Genomic DNA, 25,724 nt, shown 5'->3' with positions numbered 1-25,724 from the left:
GGTGGTGAGCCCATGGGAAGGGGGACCCACGTATCCTCTTCGGGCTGTGCCGGGCCGGGCTCCATGGGTGAAAGCCCGGCCACCAGGCGCTCGCCAACGTGCCCCACCTCCAGGCCTGGCTCCAGAGTGGGGCCCCGGTGACCCGCGTCCGGGCGAGAGAACACTGTGTCCAATACTTGTATTCATCATAAGGGGTCTTTGGGCTGCACTTCGTCTGGCCCCTCACCTAGGACCTGTCAGACAAATGTAACCTTGACGTTTTATTGAGTATGGTGCCTTTTTTGTTACAGATATGATGGCTTGATTCTTTTCCCCCATCAACTTCTTCCATCTGTTCTGACAGTATACACTTAACATGCATCTTCATAGGAAGAGTACATGATACTGTCACACAGACCACTGTTCCACTGAAAACAAGGACAAATAGGAACCAGAGATCATTTAGCCAATGAGGGATAAACAAGTAACCTAAATTAATCTTAAATTCTGTGCAAGATTCATAATAAAAAGGCCGCAACAAATAACTGAATAATTACTCCAGAACAAAGTTATTTATCATCCTAAATTAATTTTGCACAGCACTTGTTGCATAAATTAAAATAACAAAAAGTGTGTAATGTGTAGCTAAAGTTACACATATAACTGTCTTAGACAGACACTACATGTACAACATTTGAAAGTTTCCTCTTAAATGGTGAATCATATCACATAAAAACCATGACTCAATAAGCAATAATTATAACTAAAGGTGTGCTCATTTGTGAGCTTAAATGGATAAAAATGACCTAACATTTCCTAACAGTTCTATTTTTATCTACTACCCCTGACTTTTTAGGCAGCCACCACACAAGGCCCGATTCTGCTGCTGATGTATGAACAGACAAAAAAAGCACACATCTCCAAAGTCAACTGGTGTGGACCCTGATTTAAAAAGTAGTAATGAAAAAAAAATGAGTGGAATTGCACATGAAATAGGGCTTCCATTAAATGGTTTCATTAGTAAATTATGTTCTGGGCCACTGCCCTTCCTCAGACTAGAAAAATTTGTAGAAGAAGTACACAGAAAATACAAATGATCACAAAAACAATAACTACGTAAAACAAAGCCAATAATGAATTACCTTCTAATAATCAGTAACCAATTAATGAATCAGGTTATAAATAAACATACTTAATAAAAAAAATTAAAGAGGCACATTCTGTCCATTATTTCAACCACAAAATTACGTAACCACATTACTACAAAAAAGGTGGAAAAAGTAATAGAAGAACAATAAATGACAACATCTGAATAAAAATGAATGAAATAAAATCACAGATAAAGGGCCTATAGGAAAGGTCTAATATTAAACTCCATATTTAAATCCTTAGGAGCTACACTATTAAGTGCATAGATCCAAAGTAGTTCACACTTAGGGGGTGAAGAGTTTAAATTAACACTTCTATGGCAGTGTTTTAAAGTTTTAATACCAATGTATCTGAGTGATGCGATGTTGTGCATCGATTTGTGAAATGGGCAGCTATTAGACTAAATCAGTGGTGCCCGGTCCTGCTCCTGGAGGGCCACTGTCCTGCGTGTTTTAGGTGTTTCTCTGCTTTGACACACCTGATTTGAATGACTGAGTGATTAACAGGCTTCTGCAGAACTTGAAGACCTGCTGAAGAGCAGAGAAACAACTAAAACCTGCAGGATAGTAGCCCTCCAGAACCAGGATTGGACACCACTGGACTAAATGAAACATGATTAGTCATAGCACTGCGATGCTCAGCAATGTGAGCCTTAAGTGATCTTGTAGTTTTACTAACATATACCAAGTCACAAGAATAAGTCAACATACAGATAACATGAGAAGTAGTTTTGATACATATAAAGATGATTAAAAATGTGAGGTTTATAAATAAAGTGACACTGTTGACAGTGTCCACGAGGACACAGTAACCAGAATGAATAGAATCGAGAAAACCAGCATGTTATGTGTCTGTTTTTCCTAAGTACTTTTTCTATGCATTTCTAATAAAAAAAAAACTTCTAGATGATTTTTATTTTTTTCCCCTGGTGCTTGTCATTGAAAATAATATTGGCCATTTAAAGATGGCGATTCTGTATTTGGAGTTTGTCAGTTTGAGTACGAGCAGAGGCCCAAAACGTTCTTTTACTAATGATACTGTTCAATGGGAGCGCTGTTCAGTGAGCAGATCCTCTCGTTGGTATTCTTTATCTTTTATGCTGTTGCAAACACAAACCCAGTAATAAGCATTATTTTTTCTGACTGTGTAATAAAGTGACTGCTAAGCGTGTTTAGCTAGCTTGAATATATCTATATATATGCAAACACAATGACTATTTCCTAACTTCATCACTTGGCGCTACCTGTTGGTGGTACCCTTCCGTGCTGCATTATGACAAGTATGATAAGTGTCTTCCATCCATCTATCCATTTTCTTTACCCATTTTTCCGTGCAGGGTCTAAAGGACCTGGTGTCTATTTCCAGCAACACTGGGTGGGACACTAATGCTCCTCTAGCTTTGAACAAAGATGAACACGCAATTCTACTTTGAAAAGTACAAAATGGAGGAAAAGGCAAAGTGGTAAGACCAAGGGGTTGAATTTAATTCACTCACTGTCCGATATACACAAACTCAACAATACTTTAGTTTTTAAAAAAGTTTAGTAGTTTTAAAGATTTGTCATTACCAAATTCTGCAACAACGATACATTCTTAAAAATTAGTTTACCCCCATCTAAATGCTTTTTCCTCTCTTTGAAAATTTCATAATCTGCATTTGTGTGTGCACGTTATGCACTATTCAATTTTTTTTAAATACAGTTCCATTCAGACACAGCTACCTTTTTTTGTAGCTCAAGAATAGCAAAAATGCTTTATAAACAAAAGTTTTATAGCAAATTAGAAATGGAATTGATGTGATCAAAAGTGCAGTCTACAATGGTTCTAAACAATGTAGGTCCTTGATCATTCTGGTGCAGAGAATTTTTTCTTTTTCTTTTTCTCAATCATACTCCTTCAAAACAATGAGAAGAACTCGCATACAAATGTTACACTTTTTACATTATGGGACTATCATTTTTAGTTAGAGAATGGTTAGAAAAATGAATTGTAAAAGCCTTCAACATTAATGCCACTGGCGGACATTTCATTCTACAAATGGTATAATGGATGATGTGTTTGTCTTGTATTGATTTTGTAATGAAAATGGAGAACCATGGCAGTGATCACGGATAAACTTTTACTCTAATTCCAGCCAATTAGCTTAATGGCTTCCGTTTCTGGCATTTCATAAGTTTTGTCCCAGGAGCCGAGTGGATAAAAATTAGGACATAGAAGTTGTTTCTGGCTTATATAGCGATGAGTCAAGTCTGCATTGAGGTATCAAGTCTCTTAAGGAATAATTATGGCAGGAACTTGAGGCTATTTTGAATCATCTGTCTGCATAGGAGGATATTTTTAAAGACCCTTTAACTCTTCCTGTTAGTACTTCAGTTGGAGTTGTTTTGTGCTAGTTTCCTTCTAAAGAGTACCTCTTAGTACTTCTTGGATTTCTTTAATCACAAATCAATACTCTTTTTTCTAATAAGATGAACTATTTTAGCTACACAGTGGTGTTGGGGTGAATTAAAAGAAACTTGAAAAACTGGTTATGAATACTTTCCTTTTCAGGATTAAAATATATCTGTTTATTTTGCTATTTGCACAAAAATTTCAAGATTCATTTTTCCCTCAGTCTAAAATCTGACAGCATGCATCCATGAGAGTTTATATGTTGCCCATTTTCAGGCCTCACCCCAGTATGTGCCTTTCTTTTTGCTGCAATAAAAGTGGCTGTGTCTGTGCCACCACCAGCTAAAGTTTTCACACCAGTAATGGCTGATAAAAAAAAAAAACAGTCTGACTTTAGCCCCGAGTCAAAGCAGTGCTTTAAAATGGAGTTGCCAAATCAATATAATTTTTATTCAGTGTTTTTGCACAGCTTATCACCTTCTTCATAAAACCTCCAAGGTTATTAGTTGTGGAGCTGCATTGTGTGTGGGTGTGGGTTAGGGTAGTGTACCTGGGTTTGTGTGCATCAACAACACAGCAAGACTCTAATAAAAGTCCAGTAACAATAGACTGCATGGTGTGGGGAAAGGAGGTGACTCAAAATACACCAGCTGCTACAAGAATTGGCTTGCACACAAGCACGCAAACTGAAAAACCTGCTCTAAACACAGTCCTCCGTGTTGGGTGCAAAATATTCTTTAACAGAGCTTAAAGTGGACTCGGATGCAAATGTAAAACAAGTACGAATTGAAGTTTAATGTAGGATTCATACCATGCATCTGATTATTTCCTAAAGATGATAACTAGCTTTGCTGCTACTGACGAAACATTTAAAGTGACAAACTTCTTTTCAGTCCTCATGTGTGACATGTCTCTGATGTCACACTTCAATGCACGGATTCAACCTTTAGCTCCTCTTCTGCATATGCAGAGTCAAGGGGCACGGCAAACCGAAAGGAACAAAGTTTGTGTTGTGCTCCTGCCCTAGTCAAAGTTAAACTGGATTGAACTTTGACACTGATTGAGCTGTGACTTGCATTTAGACACACAACACACTGCTCCCTGCTGAGATGGGAGGAAAAAAAGGGTCCATCATATACTGGAGGAGGATGAAAAACCTTTTAATGTGGATGAGCGGGTTACTGTGAAACAAAAATCCTTCAAACCCCCTGCTTTATAAATTATTTTTAAGCCACGTAGATGCAGTATTCTAGCAGACAGACTGCGTGGCAGCTCTCTGCTCGTTCGCTCACAGTTTTGAAAGCTCCGCCTATTTTGTGCTGAACTCCGCGGCGGTCTGCCGTGGACCACAGGGTTTAGTGGTGAGTTCAGCACACACTGTTTTTAATCTGAAAGCTCCTTTAAAGTCGGCATTAAAAGTGTGCTGTAAAACAAATTGAATATTTCTTTCCCCTAAGTTCTTTTGGTGACCTATACCATTTCAGACTTCCAAAGGAACTGAACACCAAGTTAAAAACAGGCTAAAGAACGGTAGCTAGAATTGATTTTTTTTAATTTTTTTAATGAAGTCTACTTTTAGGTCACCCCATGATATTGTTTACCATTATTTTTGTAATTACAACTGTGATGTGAATGACATTTACAGCTACTTTTTTCAGAATAATTGATATTTTGCTGTGGACAACTCCTAAAGGGAAAATCCAGATCTTTGAAAAGTGGACTTTATGGAAAGAGTAGGAACAATTAATATTTGACTGTTGTAGATAGCTCTTTGAACAACTTCAGTCAGGAAAAATAAAATTTAATTCTGACTGAAATGAGCAGCTAACAGCTAGTTTGCAGCTGTCCTGGAACAAAACTGATCTCAAAGAAATTTCCAGTAGTTTATGCAAACACTCTTTATAAACCCTTAGAATGCCATCAGTTTTGCATAACATAGTTATTTACATACATATTTACAAACCTATGGTTATTTAATAGCAGCAGTGGCAAGCTGGAGCACCTCTAGAGCAGTGTGGGACAAGTTTAGCAGGAGTATCAAGATATTTCTGCTGGAATAACTATGTAATGTTAAATTAATAGTGATATAAAGGTCTACTCTAAAAATTTCTTAGACTGGAGTTGCTTTAATATGGCAGCAGACTGCTTTGGTCTGCGCTGTTAGCTCATTAATCTGATCAGAATTAAACTCCATTTCTCCAAACTGAGGTTGCTCAGATATCTTTTACAAAATGATAGGTGTTATTTGATCATAACCTTTCCACAGAAGCCCTCTTCAAAAGAACTGCAGGTTTCGCTTTAAAGCACTTTTTGCCTCAACTGCACAAGTGTTACAACTTACGCACTCTTTCAAAAGCAAACTGATGAGCCTTACGCAAAGTGTTTTACTGCCTCGAGTATGCCTTTTCAGCCTCGTAGTCACAGAACAAATGCTTCACAGTTTGTGTCAGTGTCCTCTCAACATACTGCGTAACCCTCCCATATGGCTGTATCAGTGTGTGTCTTCCAGTGATGCTGTGAAAACCGCTCTGAAGTAGCTGAGCAGCTTAGTTTTCTGTGGCAGGTTTGCACACTTAATGCCAGCATCGCCATTGACAAGGAGCGTCACAGAAGAGATGTATTTTCCTGTCCTATTCCCAAACGGTGTACATAAATATAACCTTTTTTTTCATATGACTGATCTCTCTGTTGTGGTTTCTAACCCTCTGCAAATTAAGATGCAAACAGCAATAGACAGGCAGGTAGGGTCCTAACACCAATCCAGTATGCAGGAGCTCACACTGTCATTAGAGTGAGATTAATCCTAACAAGCATTTTTCTGATGTGTAGTGGGAAGAAAAGAAACCCTGGGGGGATGTTGGGACATGAACACATTTAAAGACCATGTGTTGCCTCATTAAGAGGAAAGCTGTATTTCCAACGTATATCCTTGCCGACTTTTCCCACCAGGACTTCTACCTCATGTAACTTTTTCTTCAGTCCCGAAGAGCTGTCTGTGAGTGCCAAATAATAACGCTTGATTAAATTAACCTCAGACACTCTTACCTTTTTTTTTCGTTTTTGGTCTTGCGTTAAAAGCAGATTTTTCAAACAGCTGGCTCTATGTCAGAACAGGAAACATTACCGCACCACGAAAAACAGAGTGGCTTGTAGGAAACTGCATTGCTTTAGGACAGTAGAGTCATCTGTCCCGCTAAGATGCCAGCGAAGATAACTATTTGACCTCCATCAGAAGAATAAATTCAAACACTGTTGTGATCCTGTTAGAGTACGGAGATTGCACTTCCTGTAGCTGCTGTCTGGCTAATTGTGCTTGTAGAGGCCAAACATTACAAGTGACTGACATGGCTTTGCTTGGATTTGGAGTGAGAATGTCTACCAGTGTTATAAAAACATGCTCATTTGTGACGGTAGTTTCTGTTTGAGAGGCTTGTGACCTACTATTGTCATAGAAACACAGTAACTACACTAAAATGTCAGTATGGTGGTTGTTACTTTTGAAGTGAGAGATCCAGAACAATGTGAAAGCTTTTCTTACAATCAGACGCCAAAATAAATTATTTCCAGCTGTTGATCCTTGAGTCCTTTGATTAATTATGAAGCAAATCACCCACGACATTTATTAGCGAGCCAGCCAAGAGGACAAAAAAAAAAGAGATAATTAATAATGTTTGCAACACTTTAACAGTAAGCTTATAAGAAAGGTTATGGAAACAGACTTTAGCGTCTGAAGAGGCAGCAGCTCTTCAGACGCTAAGAACAAAACGCGACAAGGTGCATTAGCTATCAACCATAGAAGAAAAATAATATTGATTCTTATCACTCAGGCATAAACGTATTCTAATATCTAAGAATAAAAGTGTAAACAATTTAATGAGGATAGCAAAGGCACTTTCAGGTTTGAGTTTCATCAAACGGGAGCTGAAACCACAGCAGTTCACTGGTTAGTTTTATGTTTAGTGTATAGTTGGGGTCAGACCCCTGTGGAATAATGTGTTTCTGGTGAACAGAAAAAGCTCAGAGCTGGAAGTGTTGTAAATGGATGCAGACACTATAATAAGAATTTCATCACCTTTCCCAGCCATACTTCTTATTCCTTGAACTTTACTCTCTACTTTTGTTTCTCTCTCTTAATGTTTACATGAGATGTAAATTGTGGAATTACAAACTGTTAATACTGGTGCAGTCCTTATACATAATGACATGATAGGAAGGCTTCTGATGGACATGTCAAGCTAGAAAAACAGGTTTTGTTACACATATGACTTTGAGTCCATCAAACCTCGACTTCCTTTCACTTTTGGGATGTACACAGCCTCCATGTTCGTCCTTCTCTGTTTTGTATTAGAGGCTCTAAAGCACAACTGACACGATAGAGGTGTCGACCTGTTACCTGTTAGGTGTCGGGATCTTGTCTGAGCGGGATTTGCAAAAACTACTACATTTCTATACATGTTTATCAAGTAATGATGTCAACATTTTCCAATTTTCTGCATGCTGTAGTTCTGCCTTCCACTTAGAGCCCATCTCATTTTGCCCTCCAGCTAGTTTGTTTAGGTAAGAATCATCAAATCTATTCACAGACTAAAAAGTATCTCCCTACACTTTGTGCACTTCACCCTTCTTACATGAGGCCTTGCTCAAGGCTTTACATAGACCTTCTATATTAGTATCACTTATTAGATTCACAATCTTGCTAATGTATATAGGTTGCCTTTGACACTAACTCACTTGCTATTTGAAAGTTAGGTCTATATACAAATGCTCCTTTAAAAAAAAAAACACATCAGCATTTGCCTCGAGAAAGATAACTGAGGCTGTTAGAATTTTATTCAGTTTCTTTAAAGATCTTGTTGCTGGAAATATGGTCTCCAACATGCATCTCTGCCAGAAGTATAAAAGTGTACAAAAGCATTAATCTGCAGCCCCACTTTGTGTCAGAATGACACCATTGCCTGCTGACAGCTGCGGGGTGGCTTTCCCAAAGGGATTCCAGGAAAACCTCTAAAAGATCCTCCCCTACAGCACCACAAACAGGCCTTTAGAAGTTTTGTTGGAATTCCATCAATGGCGAGAGCAGGGCACTGGGACAGATGCTGTAGGACACTTGTGAGCTCCTGCAGGGTGAGAGGTCTGTCAAGGGCCTCCCTCTGCTTAGGCCCAAGTCTGGGCAGTCACTGAAACAAATTCTCAGCACACAAGCTGTCGCTGTAAAATGCATAAATCGCTTGCCAAGTTTCTCACTGGTGCCTGCTCTGACATCACGGCTCTACATGCTTCAAAAGTAAAGGTTTCAACAAAACAGATAGATACGAGGAGGAATAGAAGGAGAGCCAGATGGAACTTTATCCTGTGAAAAAGTGTTTGTGGCTCTGGAGGCTTTTTGCCCTTTTAACTGACAGACCTATTGGATATAACTCCCTCAACAACAAACAGGCCTTATCTCCTCCCAGCATTACTGCTTTGCACTTTTCGTACATGCACAATGTAGGTGACTCTTTGAGGAGGAGCACAAAACTATCTCAGGGGAGCACAAAATGACTAAGCTGAGGTAAACGCGCATTTCATTGTGCGCGACAAGTCTGCGGAAAATTCAAGCGACAGTCAGATGGAAACATCACAAGTACAAAAGGGAAAGGACAGGCGGAAAAAGGGCGAGCACAAAGAGAAACTGAGAGTGTGTGATCCTGCAACATCTGTGCCAGTGTGTGTACTCTGGCGAACGGTATGCTGAACTTTGGCCAATGCTGAGGCCTGGGGAGCAGTAGCACAGTCCAAGGGTACCAACTCCTGTAGAGCTAAAAGTGCATTCCAGTGTGGTGGACTCAGCACTCGGCAGACAGACGGCTTCTTGAAATGAACACACACAAACACGGATTCAATCACTCACAGACACACTGATAACTGAGGGGTGGTGATCATTGGTTAGACTTAACAGCTTTAAATTGCCCAAAATGAACAGTGTGTCCTCTGCAGGAGATTGAGAGATAGAAAGAGAGGAAACCTTGGGGCTGCTATTTATGGTCTGTGGTTGATGGGAGCAAAGCCTCATGGGTAATGACCCTAAATGCACTTGTGAAAAAGAAGACACCACAGGTTTTTCTTGAAACTAATGGGGGTGACTGGAAACATGGCGTGATAGGAAGAAATAATCCAGAAAATGAAAATAAATAGATGGATTTGTTGTTTTTTTTAGTTGTTGTTTATTACCAAAGTGAAGCAGTGATGAATACTGTCACCTCACAGAAAGAAGCTTCTTGGACTTTCCATCTAAAGTTTGCCTTTTTTCCCCCCCTCTGTGCCTATATGGGTCTTAGACGTGTACTTTGTTCCAAATACATGAAAGCAGATATACTTTTGACTCTTCACTGGTGAAAGTGTGAGCACATATTGCCGTCTGTGTTACTTACAGACTGTGGACCGGCAATTTAACCAGGATGCACTTTGGCTGCCTCCCTTTAGTAGCAGGGTATGGGATCCAGCTCTGCAACACAGTACAGAATAAGAAAATTAGCAGTATAAATTAGGGTGGAGTAGTATTATGATAATACTGTATCCTCCTGGGTATCTAAAAATAGAACTTTTACTGTTTAAAATACCATTAATAAAAAAGCAGTGGTGCAGTGTATGCCTGCCATTTGTATTCTTCGAAAACTGTTTTAAAATAAAGCAGGTTGCATGAAGAATTTACTTCGTACACAACTACTTAAAGTATCAATCTTGCTGTGTAGTAGTATTATTTTCTTCATAGCAACACCTACTCTTTAGGAGTGGGGCTGCAGTGAGTGTAGTGTGTCTCATATACTGGGGTATAATTTAAACCAGGCCAAAACTGCATACCACCAAACCCTGGTGCACATAATGGGAAAATATATGTATATATGTATAAATACATGTTTCCAAACAGCCAAACCAAACTTATAAAGGGCAAAACAGAAGAAGCTTTTCCATAAGGAGTCCCTTTTAAAAACAAACTTATTATTTGGAGGATAATTTCAGTCAGCTACACAATCCAAAGTTTGGCTCGTTATCTGTATGTAATTAAACTTAGTAACTCTCTCAGTTTTAAGAATTGATAGTTGTTTGATTCATTAAGGTAATAAATGATTGTCTTAATACTTAGTATTCTTTTTACAGAACATTGTGTAATTAATGTGGCACCAGTGTTAGAGTAATTAGAATCTGACTTCAAATAGGTAACAAATGAATCTGGAAGTGAGAAGATGGTAGCCTGGGGGTGTAACAATGAGTGATCAGTTTCTGTTTTTGCCTTTTTTTTTTTTTTTTACTCCATGGCTTTTTTATTTCTTGTATTCAACATGGTTGTGGGTTAACTTTGACGGCAATTGTGATTATCACATCATGCTAAACTGTCAAAGTCTCTCACAGCTCTGTTAAAAAGCTGTCTGTTTACCAGCTGGCCATTTTTTATTTGACTTTTGCTGCGGCGTTGCTCATTTTCTTGTCACATTACCACCAAACACTGACAGCCAAGAACGTTAGTAAATTCCTTTGTTTAGTGATCAGTTGCCAGAAATGCAATGCAGTATTCACAACTATGATAATTAGTCTAAATATACATAAAACTTGCACTTAAAAATAAATAAATAAATAAATAAGAATAAGATTATCAGACTAGTAGATCCCACTTTAGTTTTTTAGATGTGGTAATGATAGTTAGTGCCATTACATGGGTGCATACTTTTAAACCGAAGTTGTATTAGGTTTGTATAAAACTTATGTTTCCACAATTATCTGAAGACCAAAAAAGGATGCAGTTTTAGGTTCAGTTCCAACATTTAAGAATAGGATTTACAAATATTTATAGGGACTGGACGTTTCTGACAGTACAGTCACTTTGGTTCATTTTGACCATCATAAGCATATCCATCTAGCCATCTATCCTCTCTCTGCTGCTTATCTCTTCCCCAGGCTGAGGGGACAGCAGCTTTAGCAGAAATCCACAGACCTCCTCCAGCTCATCTGGAGGCATTCACAGCCCAGCTGTGAGATATAACACTTCTGCAATGCCTGGATCTGCACTGTGGTATCCACCCAGTGGAACATGTCTAAAAAAACATCCCTGGGAAGGTGTCTAGATGGCATCCTTACCAGATGCTCAAACCAACCCAATGGGCTCCTTTCACTGCACGGGAGCAGCAACTGCACTCTGAGCCTCCTTTGTCTAAGGTTGAATCCAGCCAGTGCAGGAAGTTCTTTTAAGCTGTTTGTTTTTGCACTCTCATTCCGTTGGTCACTACTAAAATCTCATGAGGTTTGGACATAGATTAACTGGTAAATTGACAGCATTGCCTTTTGTCTCGGCTCTTTTTCCATCATGACAGACTGGTGCAGTGTTTGCACCACCAAAGTCACCGCCCAATCTGCCTATCAATTTCCCTCTCTTTCTTAGCCCCACGTATGAATACGATAACAAGATATTTAGAATATTTAGATTTGACAGAAGTTCATTTTCAATGACAATCTATTTGACTACTGGCTGATTACCATCGCTTTCAACTTACAGTAAGTGCTAATATTCGTACTAGCTGTTTCACATTGCACAAAAAACTGTTCCAGTGTCTGATGGAAGTTTGCGCTCAGTTAGGCCAACAGGACCACATCATCTGTGAAAAAAACAGTGGTGCAATCCAAAGTTTGCCAAACAGGAGATATTAACAAAATCAATGACAACCAAGCTCTTATTTTGGTTGTACAGGGACTAAATTACCCTTAGTAGGAGCTCAGAAACTCCATATTCCTGAAGTACCCCTTAACAAGACACCACAAGGGACACAATTATAAACCTTCTCTAAGTCAACAAAACACATACTCTCATACATCCTCAAATCCTAGGACTAAGATAAAAAGCTGATCCAGTTTTCAACAATCAGAATGAAAATCACATTTCTCTTCCAGAATCCAAGGATCAACTATAAGATGGATCCTCCGATCCAGCACACACACATAAACATTTCAAGGTGAAGATGTGACCCCCTGGTTGGAATACATTCTCTGGTTCCCATTTTTAAAAAGATGAACCGCCACCTAGGTCTGCTGTCTAACAGCACAGTCCCTGACCTTTATGCCACACTGCAACCAAAAACGTGAGCCTTATCACTCCCTTGTCAAGATTGTTTGAAAAGGCTCAAATGTGTTGTTGGTTCTTGTGTGGCTTTACAATATGTAAAATGCTATTTTAAACACTGCACCACCCAAACATGTATGATAATTGAAAGTGAGTGTTATTCAGTTTGGATCAGTATATGTGTGTCTCATTATGAGCATGGCACGCATTCAGCTGATTACTAATGTGTTGCTGCAACAGCATGTGTGTCAAAGGTGAAAAGCAGCAAGGTGAGAGGAGGATGACTCACCAACAAGTGCCTACCTAACAGTCAAGCTGAATAATTTGTCCTCAGAATAATTTGCCCTCATTTGCACTCGACACTTTTATTACATTCTGGATAAAAATCATCCAAGTTGTGTTGAATCCACAGGACTGATTTTGTACAAAATAACTGTGCAGCCAAGAGATGCTTTTATGCTCATCCAAACTTTTCAAATGAATGCTTGAAAGCTGTTTCCAGTGTTACACTTTATTATAAGTACATATTTGTCATAAACGTCTGTAGAAATCCTCAAACTACTGTGGTATTTATTGTCACTCCTCAGTAAAAACAAGCATTCTCTGAAAGAATGGATATTGCTGGTTGCCTTGCATGCCAAAAATTTAAAGACAGACATTGCTTAAACTGTTAGTGCTTGGAGTAAATGTTGGGGGTGACTCTTAGCTAATACTATACCAAGTTTTACCTCAATATCTGTAAAATTGACTGAGTTATATATTATATAATGTTATTTTTTGGAAAAGATCCCATAGCACCACATCCAACTTTTGGACAATGGAGCACAACTTCAGTATCAACATTTTGGAGACTTATTAAACAGATAAACCAACATGTCTCTATATATTTACAGAAAGTTGTCTCATAGATGCAGAAAATGAAAAATGAGATCATAACTTGTGGAGGCAGGAGATTTTTTATAGTTACCTCTCTCAAACTGAAGTAACTGGCGGGTCCACACAACCACCCACCCAGCCACACACACACACTGACAAACACACAAAAAAAGAGTTTTTAAAAAAGACCTCAAAACACCTGCCAAAGTGAAGAGCAGTGAAAAATGTGACTAATTACATCTCTTTCCAAGCCACTGAAAGAGTAAATACCAAAGAAGAGAGATGAATATTCATAGTGGGGCACGGTGGGATTGACTTGGCTGTTGAAAATCCTCCAAAATGAGCTTGTGAAGCAAAGAGAGAGGCAGCTTTTGACACTAATTGATCAGTATTAGACAAGCAGACGGGCAGAGAGAGGCAGGTATGGACTAACAGAAGGTTTTAGGGAAGCAGCATGAGGCCCACACAGCAAATCATTTGAAAGCTGTTTCTAAGAGCTGTCGATATGCAAACACACCAGTTTATGATCTGGCTCAATGGGCCGTGCAGTCATAGAGCTTGGCACTACAATTAGCACACTACACTTTTAATATAATTTAAATGATGAAAGCAGGGAATCTGTTTTTATGTTTTCCTGACTGGAAATGTCACGAAGGCGGACAATATTTTGCACGAAAATACTTGTTTGACTCGGCGTTGAAAATGTTAAAATTGCTTTCAGTCCTCTGTTAAAAATGCCTCCGACATTCACAACATATCTGCTCGTTATAATTTCAGGTTTGCAGGATGTCCTGCCAGAGTTCCTGCGTGGCCGCTTTGTGGAGGCGGCCCTCAGCTACGTGGCGTGCAACTCGGAGGGCGAACTGCTCTGCCGCAACAACGACTGCTGGTGCCGGTGCTCTCCCAGATTCCCAGAGTGCAACTGTCCCTTTGCCGACATCAAAGTCATGGAGGAAAACCTGGAGAAGAGCAAAGCTGCCTGGAACAATCTCAACCAGGAGTTCATGGAGTCAGGTATGGGCGGCAGATGTTTACAAGCAACCGTGCTAAACTGATTTTGAGTTTCAGTGCTTTTATCTGGTGTCTAAAACAGTGGGAAAGTGTACATATTTTATAACATTAGTGGGATTTTTGGTTTATAATAGAATTAGGGTCAGATAGTGTTTCAACCTAATGTAGATGACATAAGATTGCACACACTGTAAATTATTTGGATAACTCAGTTGCTGAGTTAAAGCTGTTGGGTCATATGTTGGGTTGGTTTGACCCAATATTGGGTCCAATATTTTGACCAATATTCAAACCTTTTAACCCAATATTGGACATGTGTCGTGTCATTCTTCACAGTCCACCATTTCAAGCTATACGTTGACCAAATCAAACTTGACTGGACCTCTAATTTAGGACGTAATAAGTTAAGGAAAGACTGGAAAACCTAACTTGTTAGAACATATTAAACCTGGTTGTAATTTTTTAATATCTTTAGTTTGTACTAAACGTTGAGTTTGGTTACCTAAAATAAACAGTTGGTGCTAGCTAATAGAGGTTAGTGCCAGCTACCTAGCACTAACCCAAGTTGTGTTTTATAATAAGGCAGACTTTGAATTGTTATTTTTAATAGTTCTAGTTCAATAAATGCACCATTTTAAGCCATTTTTACAGATAAACCAAATCTGTCTAGTTAAGACTACCCTGCGTTGGCTCGGTCCAACTTTGACCCAGTGCTGGGTTACAAATTGGGTTGTTTTTAACTCAGCAATTTCATGTGTGTAACTGTAGAACTGATGAAACAGATGCTGTAAGTTGTTGAAAAAAGAAGTGGCTTGTCATGGATGCTGAAGCTTCACTGTGTAGAATTATAGTAACACTAAGATGTACTTTAAGTCATGAAGTGAGAGCCCGAATCTGTCCTCAGTCTTAAGATTCATGTCTCCTGAGATAACTAGTGCAAACTTAAGAAACATTTTGCATATTAGCTGATTTTTAATCACTCTCCTGTACTTTTAACCCTCTTAAATATAAATATACACTTGTGCTTCTCACTAAAAGCACTTTTAATCAATGCTTTAATTGATGTAGGTGGTATTACTTGATAAATAGGTCTTTTTTTAAGTGTTATTTTAGTTTCATTTAACATCCAGCTGCTTTGATAGCACACTTTTGATGTCTCACTGTCGATGCTGGCTGCAGACTGTTGCAGTCCATAAATAAGAAAGATGAGCTGTGGACAGCTGGATGGGGGCTATGTTGCATAAGTTTGTTTAATTCCAGCTTCAGATGGAGCAGGTGGGATGGTGATGATTTATTGCTCCAAGCTGGAGGCTGTTTATGCTCGCTACCGCCGTGTTTATACAGTTTGTACCTGTGAAGGGCTGTGGTGATTATCTTAATGATAATTACTCGTGAAATTTGGTGACAAGCAGTGATGATTAGTGACAAACTAACAGGTTTGTGGCTGAGTTGTTGTCTTTTTTTTTTTTTTTCATTCCTCAAAGTCATAAAATTTATTTCAGCCAAAATGCGCATTTAACAGGATCCGTGTGATTCAAATTACTGGTTTTAGTTTGTGCCAAAAAAAAAGTGCAGCTAGTTCTGAAGAGAAACTATTTCCTATGGAGGCAAACAGCAAATCAACTTTATTTATTTTTTTTTTCTTCGATGGAAGTTGGATTTTTCGAGCTACAGTCACATTATCATTGACAAGTTTTTCTTACATTTTACAGTACAATATTCATCAATCCATTTTCTTTACCCGCTTCTCCATTTTGGGTTGTGGGAAGCTGGTGCCTAACCCCAGCAGTCACTGTGCAAGAGGCGGGGGACACCCTGGACAGGTCGCAAGTCCATCGCAGGGCCACATAGAGACAAACGAGACAAACAACCATTCACAGTCTCACTCACTCCTAGGGACAATTTTAGAGTCATCGATTAACCTAACATGCATGTTTTTGGTCTGTGGGAGGAAACTGGAGTTACAATATTCATATTTATCAAAATATTTTATATTTTTATAGTTTCACTTGAAATAAACTACAAAATATTGTAGATGCTCATCTTATATTGGCATCCTGATGGTAACTATACATGGTCCCTGCATTTCAAAGACAACCTTGCAATGTCAACAAAAGTATAAAACAACGCTAAAAAAAACCCAAATCATTGCACTTTATTATTTGTGCTTTAAAAGCACAAACCCTGCAACGTTAGTGAGATTTAACTTGTTTTCAACTTCCCCGGTAAAGTCGCTGCATTTACCGCGCTGCACTGAAGTTGACAAAGTTTGTCAGAAAGAAAGTTGAGCTTTAACATGCTGAGTCATGCTGGCAGGGACCCCTTCAGGTGTACAATCTCACTCCTGTTAAATCCAATTTCAACACGCCGGTCGGCTTCATCAAAACTATATATCACAGTCTGAGAGGCACAGGTGTGTGATGTAATGATACGACGCTGTAGAATAAGTCGGGCGTCACTTTCGTAATTGGCCGAAGATTTTCTTTTCTTTCTTTGCGACGTCTCAACACATTACCAGCTCTCTTCTTAATGACTTGGAAGGTGTAGGCAGGATTTAATTGGAGACAGGTTTCTGGCAGCTTTTCCTACTCTTTGTGAGCGCATTGTGTCTCCCTGCAGAGTTCAGGTAATTGTGCGCGCGCAGGCGTGTGTGTGTGTGTGCGGGAAATTGGTGAGCGACATTAGCGAGGTAAACAGGCTTTTTGTGCATTCATTTAGCCTCATTTTACCAGCAACTGATTTTGCAAAGTTGCGCCTCTTTATTTATTTATTTTTTATTGCTGGGTATTGAAAACTTTATAAAGGCGCGCCGACTGAGTGTCGGAATGAAGAGGAAAAGGACGTGTAATTGTGAAGGTTTTCCTGCTGCGCTGGCGTTGTGCATTTTATCACGGAGAGAACTTTTTGCTGTTTATCCTAAAAAATTAAAAAATAAATTCAAAAATAGGCCTTTAGTTCTTTTCAAAGGGTTGTGTGGTTGAGTAATGAGCTGAAAATGTCAGCGAAGGCGCACGAGGCGTACACAGGGACAGCACAGGCACGCTGTATTGCCCCAGGCACGCCTGTGTTGAGAGGCTCATCAAAGTTTTATCTAATTTTAGGGAACACACGATCCACTTACGCATTTACACACTCACAACTGCTGCACGGGGGGGGGGAACTGGGATGCAAAATGAATGCACAAAGATGGAGGAGGGAAATCTACATGGCAAATAATGTTTGGCTTTCAGAGTTCTGTGTTAGCGTTTATTGATTCTCCCTCCCTCCGTGTCTGGGTTTTTGTTTCTTCTCCTGCCTCCTCTGACACACAAATCTTCCACGACGCTCAGCGTTTTTGTTTTTCAGCTTCTGGGGAAGTTGGGTTGAGTTTTGTCTGCTGGGATATGCTGAAAACTTTATTCGACAAAAAAAAAAAAAGAAGAAAAAAAAACCTGCAGGGTTTTTTATTTTTATTTTCCATGCTAATTCGGCCATGTGTGTGTCAGATTACAGATTATATGATTTTGTGGGGAAAAGGAGAATAACACCCACCAACCACCAGTCATTTATCATTTCGAAACTCCAAAAACATTCATACCACCTTTAGAATTTGCTTGTGTGTTTGTTTGTCTGTAGCATTAGCAAAATATTTCATGAATGCACTGGATGGATTTTAATGAAATTTTCAGAAAGTTATAATTGGATATCTACAACTGAATAAATTTTGGAGTCAACAAAAGTCAAGATGGCCGCCATGGCTATGCAACCATAGCCCACAGAGAAGTGACTCTATCTCAGTTGATTTTACTGATATTGTGCTAAAATTTGGTGTGGTAGTAGCTGAGACTGACCCCCAACATATATTCTGACGACTAACTGATCACACTAGAGCTTTACCATTGACTGTTACAGTCAACGCTTTCTGTCTGTTAGCAAAATATCTCATGAACTACTGGATAAATTTTAATGAAACCTGCAGAAACTAATTATTGGATGCACATGTACAACTCAAAAACCGTTAAAGCCATTCCTAATCAAGATGGCCACTGCAGCAAACACGAAAATGAGAAAAATGTGCAAATATTAGGCTGAAATTTGGTGTGGCGGTAGCTGAGCATCATCCCCTACACGTGCTACATTTACAGAGCCACACATTGTTCTGTATTTTTGCATGAAACCTTGGCATTAACTGTTGGCGTCAACCCTGTCTTGTCTGTTAGCAAAATGTCTCATAAATCACTGGACAGATTTTAGTGAAACTCTCAGAACATAACGACTGCATATACATCTACAACTGATTACATTTAGGAGTCAGTCCAATTCATGATGGCCCCCACAACTAATTGACCAACGCAAAAATGGCGATAAAACTCAGTTAGGCTCCTAATATTTGAGCTCAGTTTGATGTAGTAGCAGTTAAGAGCCTCCCTAAGCACATACTTTAAGCACGAACACATCTTGAAATCTCATTGTCCTGTCACTCTATTGAAAAATTCAACTTTTGTAGTTATTGGTACACGCTTTCCTAATCGCACTAATGTTCTGCTTTGAGTAAAATTAATTTGTCAGCATAAAAGAAACAAAACACAGAACAAACAAAGACAAAGCTAAAACATTATGGTATTAATTAAATTTCAAGCAAAAGGGACAATTATAGTGGTTTATTTTTGGAATTCTTTGTGCTATATTAACTGATTTGATGAACAGAAAGGAAAAAAATGACATTCTGTTTCTTTAAACTCACTTTAATATGTAGACAAAACTACAAGGTAAATAAAAGTGGCACTTCTTGAAAGAAGAAGCATTGCTTGGCACCTTGCATGCCAAAGTTTTAAACAAAAATCTTGTTTGACCTGTTAGCACTCCGTGTATGAGATGGGATAAGTCTCAGCTACTACCGCAATACATTTTGGCTCAATATTTATAAAGCTGACTGAGTTATAGCTACTTCTGCATTTGCTACAATCATTTAGCTGTGGTGGTCATCTTGAATTGGGTTGACTCCAGAAGTTAATCAATTGTAGGCGTACATTTAATCATCACATTCTGTAAGTTTGGTTACAATCTCTTGGGCGATTCCTGAGATATTTTGCTAACAGACAGAAAAACAAACACAGCCACAGGACATTACATAATTGCTTGCCTTTCACAGTGGGGGGCGATGATCCTTATAGAGCGATTCGCAATGAGATGAAATTTAATAAGATTATTCATTTGTATCTGCACCATAGGCAACCTAAGACTGTCCACTAAATGTCGTCATGACTGAATTTTGAAGATAAATAACTGAACTGAGCGAGACAGGTGACAACACACGGTGACTCTCGGGCTGAGGTGCAAATCCTACAAGCCAATCTAATAATGGAGCACCCTAAGGGACTGAAATTAGCTCATCAATACCATGTTAGATCTAACATGCAACCTATTAGGCTGGATCTTTGGGACATTAACTGGGTTCGCACAAGTTCTCAGCCACTGAGCGCGTGGCGTGTGAGGAGAGGGAAGAACTAACAAATGAGGTCACTCATCCATGAAACATAAGATGGAGCATCTAGGTAATTAAGATTCAATTCCCTGCGCCAAGGGTGGGCAGGAGGTGATGTTAACTTCACACAGAGAAAGACAGAGGGAGGAAAAGAGAGCTTCCATCTTCTACTGTATTCGCCTCACGGTGGAATAAACACAGACTCGTCGCGGTGCCAGGTTTTCCCTCTCCTCTGTGTTTTGAAAGCCTCTGCTTTGGGTTCAGGGTTGGTGTTCGGTGTGAGGAACTTTGGGGTGAACATGCAGCTCGGGGGGGGGTTGTTTTTGGCTGCTATGGGTGGGTGACATAACCTCCAAATCATATCATGACATCTCAAAGAAATCTGCAATGATGGTTATAACAATATTGCAAAAACAACCTTTTTTTTTTTTTCCGTAACTGCAACTTGCTGGTAGCGAAACTTATTAGTGCAAAGAAACATGGGGTGTTTTTCATATTTAATTTTTTTTTTTCTGAGCTTTTGTGCATAATGCCTCTGTGGGTCTGTTGCTGCAAGGGCCCTGCAAACAGCAGCCGTGCAGTTCAGTAATAGTTGAATCCAAGGACTAAAGTATTTTAAATTGTTTTCCTCATAAATCTTTTGTAAAACATAATTGCCTCATACATTACTTTAATAACTACTTAAGTAGTTTAATAGCCTTCACATGCTGTAACCTCGCATTTTTAGTACAAAAATAAATTATAGGCATCGCATTCCTAGAAGGAACGCATCTCGCCCACTGCCTTTTTATGCGAGAGTGTTAAAATAAAATGTATCTCGTGCCGAAAAGGGACGGAGTTATAGCTGCTTTGGTCAAACCTTAAAATAACATTATACGGGATCTCATGATCTCATCCTGTGAGATGTGTCAGCACTTGGGGTGAAGATGACTCTCTGTTACAGCTACGTCAAACTTCGGCACAGTATCTGCAAACTTGATAAAGTTACAGTCATTTTTTTGTTAGCTGAGGTCAATTAGCTGTGGCAGCCTCCTTGAATTGGGTTGAATCCAAAAGTTAAGCAATTGTAGATGTACATCCAATGATTACTTTCTAAGTGTTTCATTAAAAGCCATGGGATGGAATGGCAACCTGACTACGGTGTACCTCGCCTTTGGCACATTGACTCCAGCGACCCGGAAAGGAAAAAGTGAGGAAGGAAAATGGATGGATGGATGGATGGATGGATGGATGGATGGATGGATGGATGGATGGATGGATGGATGGATGGATGGATGGATGGATGGATGGATGGATGGATGGATGGATGGATGGATGGATGGATGGATGGATGGATGGATGGATGGATGGATGAATCAAAGTCTGTGATGTAAATTCCTCTCATCTACTACCACACCAAATCTTAGCTCAGTATCTGTAAAAGTGATTGAGTTATAGCCATTTTTGTATTTTCTTATGTTGTTTAGCTGAAAGAGTGAGGGTTTTTGTTCTGTTTTGTTTGCTTCTCCTGCTTCATTATGCCTGTTTCTCAGTTAATCAGTTTTCTGTTACTAATTTAGTCAGGCAGTTAGACTTTTTGTGTTTCCGTGTTACCAGTCAAGGTTACCTAGTTTCCCCTGAATACTCAACACCTGTTGTTCTGTTTATTAACCAGCACTCACCAATCCTCCATCCTAGTGACTATACAATCTCCATGGTTACTCTGTCACTGTCAGATTCTGGTCATTCATACCTGGTCTGTCCTGTTTCTGGTTCATTTGATATTTTGCTAACAAACAGAGTCGATACCAAAGTTTTAAGCAAAAATGTGTAATGCTCAGAGTTGTTGTTAGTCTCAGCTATTGCCACACCATATTTTAGCTAAAATTAAAACGGACTGAACTACAGTCATTTCTGTGTTTACTAAAGTCGATTGGCTGTGGCGGCCATCTTGTATTTGACTGACTCCAGAAATGAATAAGCTGTAAATATCCATGCGGTGACTACTTCCTGAAAGTTTAATTGAAACCTGTGCAGTGGTTCATGAGCTATTTTCCTAACACGACAGACAAACTAACACACACATGCACACAGGAGCAAAAGTATTTTCACCCTTTCTGCCTTCGGTGGCAGGTGACAAACGGCAGCAATACAAACACCGATTGTCCAGGCATCATATCCTTGGCTAAACTATATGTAACTGAATCCACGTTTTGCTCCTGTTGCCACACAAATTAACTACTGATTACTCCCGTAATGCCCAGTTGAGCCTTTTATTTACCTTTTAAATGGACATAATCAACTGATTGTGGCTCCTAATAGCATACCTTTATTACCTGGTGGTACTCCACTGTGTTTTTGCTCTAAATGAAGAAACACGTTTGTGTTTTTACCTTTAGCTGTAACAATTTTCTTGTATGTTTTATAGAATATTGTGTTTTGTCGAAAGTTTTTCCTCTTGTAGCCAAACCACTTTAAGTATGTTTCTTTTTTTTACAACTGAACTTTGTACAAATGCTAACATACTGCATATGGTACAGAATGACACAAATACGCAAAGTATTCCACCTAGCAAGGGAACTGGACTACCCTGTCCTCTGTATGTTAATAATGTACACACGCCTATTTTTTTTCTTTCACTTTTATCCATTTTGGTTAGAAAAAAAAGATAACTGTGCAAATTGGAGTGTGGGCCTATCTGCAAACTGCTCAAAGGTGTGCCCCTCTTCGACATCCTTTGCGGAAACCTACAAAGACTGTCCAGTTTTAACTTTGACTTTTAGTTCTTGTTAAAACCTATTATCTCCACTTCCATCTGTCTTAGGATGCTTTTTTTTCCCTTTTGAACACAAGCGGAGCAGCATCAGAGAGTCATTAGCACAGTTGTAGACTTTTGCCGTGCCTTTGTTTGCACTTCAGACCAGCTGTGTGTTACACAGTCCTCCTCATTAGTAGACTAATTAGAAAAGAGTCCATATTGACCATGAGAGGACACATTTCGAGAAGCATTTAAATAATGTCTTCATTGTGAGGAGCATTTGTGTCTGCTGCTTCACATTCTCACTCACGGTGTTAATTAGATGTGCTTGCAAGCCCAACATCAAATATTAATGTCAAGTGAGGAAACATGTAAATAATGTGACCATTAGATGAGTTAATCAGGCCGTGCGTCAATGTGCTAAAACGTGTAGACAAGTTATGCATGACTCACGTCAAACCAAGTCTCTTTGTATCAGGTCGCATGTACACTACAGAGTGCTGCCTGCTCTGGTCACTAAATGTACTGTTCACTTGTTTTCAGATGTCCAAAAAATATTTCAATGACAGATGTCAGGTTGCTGCATCTCTTTCCTTCAGTGCCAGAAGGGCAAGATCACAGACACTGAAAACCAAGAGAACTGACTATAAACCTAAAAATGCTGGCTGTGTTTAACCGTAACTGTAATGTAGCCGCCAAATATAAAGTTTGTTTTGTGTTAAAATTAGGTCAAACCACTGAGGTGACCAACTTGTAAGTTGCCTTGTGCTGGAAAGTGTTGTATAAATAAATGTACCTACCTACCTACCTACCTTGTATGAGTAATTTACCAAACAGTCTTCTGCTTTCGGGCAGAAATAAATAGTGAGTGGATAAAGTTTCTTTATAACGTACCTTTTTACAGATAAAAATCATAAAATGCTTCACATTATATAACATTAAATTAGATGAGAGAAATATTAAAAGTAAACATAAGACTACTGCATAACAGTTAAGAAGAATATTGAAAAATCTTGCTAGAAGTTTGACTTAATAAAAACTTCTGGGTTTCCATCCATCCATCTATTATCTGCCACTTATTCGGGAGTCAGGTTGTGGGGGCAGCAGCTTGAGCAGAGAAGCCCAGACATCTCTCTCCACAGCCTCCTCTTCCAGCTGGACTCCAAGGCATTCCCAGGCCATCCAAGAGACATCGTCTCTCCAGGGTGTCCAGGGTCTTCCCCGGGGTGTCCTCCCAGTTTGACATGCCCGGAACACCTCCCTAGGGAGGCGTCTAGGCGGTGTCCTTACCAGATGCCCAAATCTCGTCAACTGGCTCCTCCCAATGTGTCACTAGATTTGTGGACTCATGTTTTCAGGAGCAGTGATCAGACATTTGGTCTCATCTGAGTTTCATTTAAGTTAAATTATCTGCTAACTGCTGTTCAATAACTTAGTCCTTACAGGAACAGCACATCTGCATGTTATCTGCATAAATGTGCTAAGGGATGTTGTCATATTCATTAAAAATCTATCCTAGAGAACAGAGAGAAAACAACAGAAGCAGCCCCAGAACAGAACCCTGAGGAACCCCATGATCTGATACATAGAAACTTTTGTTAAAAAGGTACGACATGAATCAACTTCAGGAGCACCAGAAATCCCTACTAAAATATTTAAGATGATTATTATTTTAGATAAGTATCACATGAGATAAAACTCAATGGGATTTTTTTTCAAGGCGATTTTGTTATTTAGATTGAAGGACTTACTGCTTATCAAAGCAAATACCATCATTTTCTAAGGACAAAAATACATATTTTTTACACAAACATTATATATTGAGTCCAATAAAACAAGTAAAGCAAAAATAACAGCAGCCATCTCCAGTGAATGTGAATTATTTTGCTTTTAATTGTCCAAAATATTTGTCATTTCTGCCTCTGAAATTTCCACCCAGTACAGGTCTCATGAAATAAAAACAGCGACAGAGCTAAAAGCGCACTTATTCAGAGAAGCAACCGTCCCAAATATAACTTCTATATTTATTACTTAAAAGGGAATTCAGTGAGCCCAGAAACAAAGATAACTGCAGAGCTTTAAAAAAAAAAAAAAAGAAAAAGAAAATGCCCGCCTGCAGAGAAAACCTTGGTGGGTTTTTTGAATTTCATTGTTGAGACTGCTGAAAGTGCTCCCATTAGCTGTAAAATCAATAAAGATCATTGCGGCTCCTCTGAATTGTGAGCATAAGAACATGTTTGATACTGAATCACAGTTTCCTTTGCTGCTGCTCCTCCTGCTGTTTGTTAGTGTCAAATCAGGCAGAACTGTTTCTTCGTTACAGCTGGCAGCAACATATCAGGGATGTTGTTTGTCTGGTTTTCGCTCACCTTTTCCGTTCTGCTTTATATTTCTCCTGTAATTCTGTAACGGATTACAGTTTGTCTAATTGTCCCTTCTCCCTGTATTATGTTAATGAAAAAACATCCCTGCGAGCTAAAAGGGATCTGTTTGATACTCGGTACCACCCACAAATAGTCTTGGCATGGATTCCACGCGGCGCTATCAGGACTCCACTGCTTTGAATGTCTGCCCAGCTTTGCCTTTATTGCTGTCATAAAGCATGTTGTGTCAGGCTGTTGATGGAGCACATACACTTCCTGGATTTCTTAAGACAACAACACAAGAAGGATTTTTCATTATTATTTAGTTACAAAGATTTCAACTTGTCTAACGATTTGGCAACTCTTCATATATTTTTCTTCCTTTTTTTCCTGCCACAGAGGAGATATATTTGGCACATGTAGACTTTGCTTTCTTTTCCTGATTTCCTTTGTTTTATTTTTCTTGTCATCTATGTTTTTGTTTTTTTTTTCCTCTCTCTCCACTGAATCCCTAACTGGAGCTGTACAGTATGCACTCTTATGAACTTGTCTAGTAAAAGCTTATCGTCTGGAACCAAGATCTACAAAGTTCATCTATCCAGAGTCTACAGCTTGAGAAATCTTTAAAACATAGCCTTTTTAATAGTCTGAGATGCACAGATATAT

General features: G+C 39.1%; 1 protein-coding gene across 1 annotated transcript in view; it reads left to right on the top strand.

The window, feature by feature from the left end:
• Positions 1-25,724, top strand: part of brinp2 (bone morphogenetic protein/retinoic acid inducible neural-specific 2) — a 205,312-nt gene that overhangs the window by 150,259 nt on the left and 29,329 nt on the right. Inside the window, exon 6 of the mRNA XM_017420894.3 lies at positions 14,261-14,497. Coding sequence (XP_017276383.1) covers positions 14,261-14,497 — 237 coding nt within the window. The remainder of the gene's footprint in view (positions 1-14,260; positions 14,498-25,724) is intronic.

This window comes from Kryptolebias marmoratus, linkage group LG20 (assembly GCF_001649575.2).
Source record: "Kryptolebias marmoratus isolate JLee-2015 linkage group LG20, ASM164957v2, whole genome shotgun sequence".
In the NCBI taxonomy this organism is placed as follows: Eukaryota; Metazoa; Chordata; class Actinopteri; order Cyprinodontiformes; family Rivulidae; genus Kryptolebias; species Kryptolebias marmoratus.
This window is presented reverse-complemented; position numbering and strand designations above follow the sequence as displayed.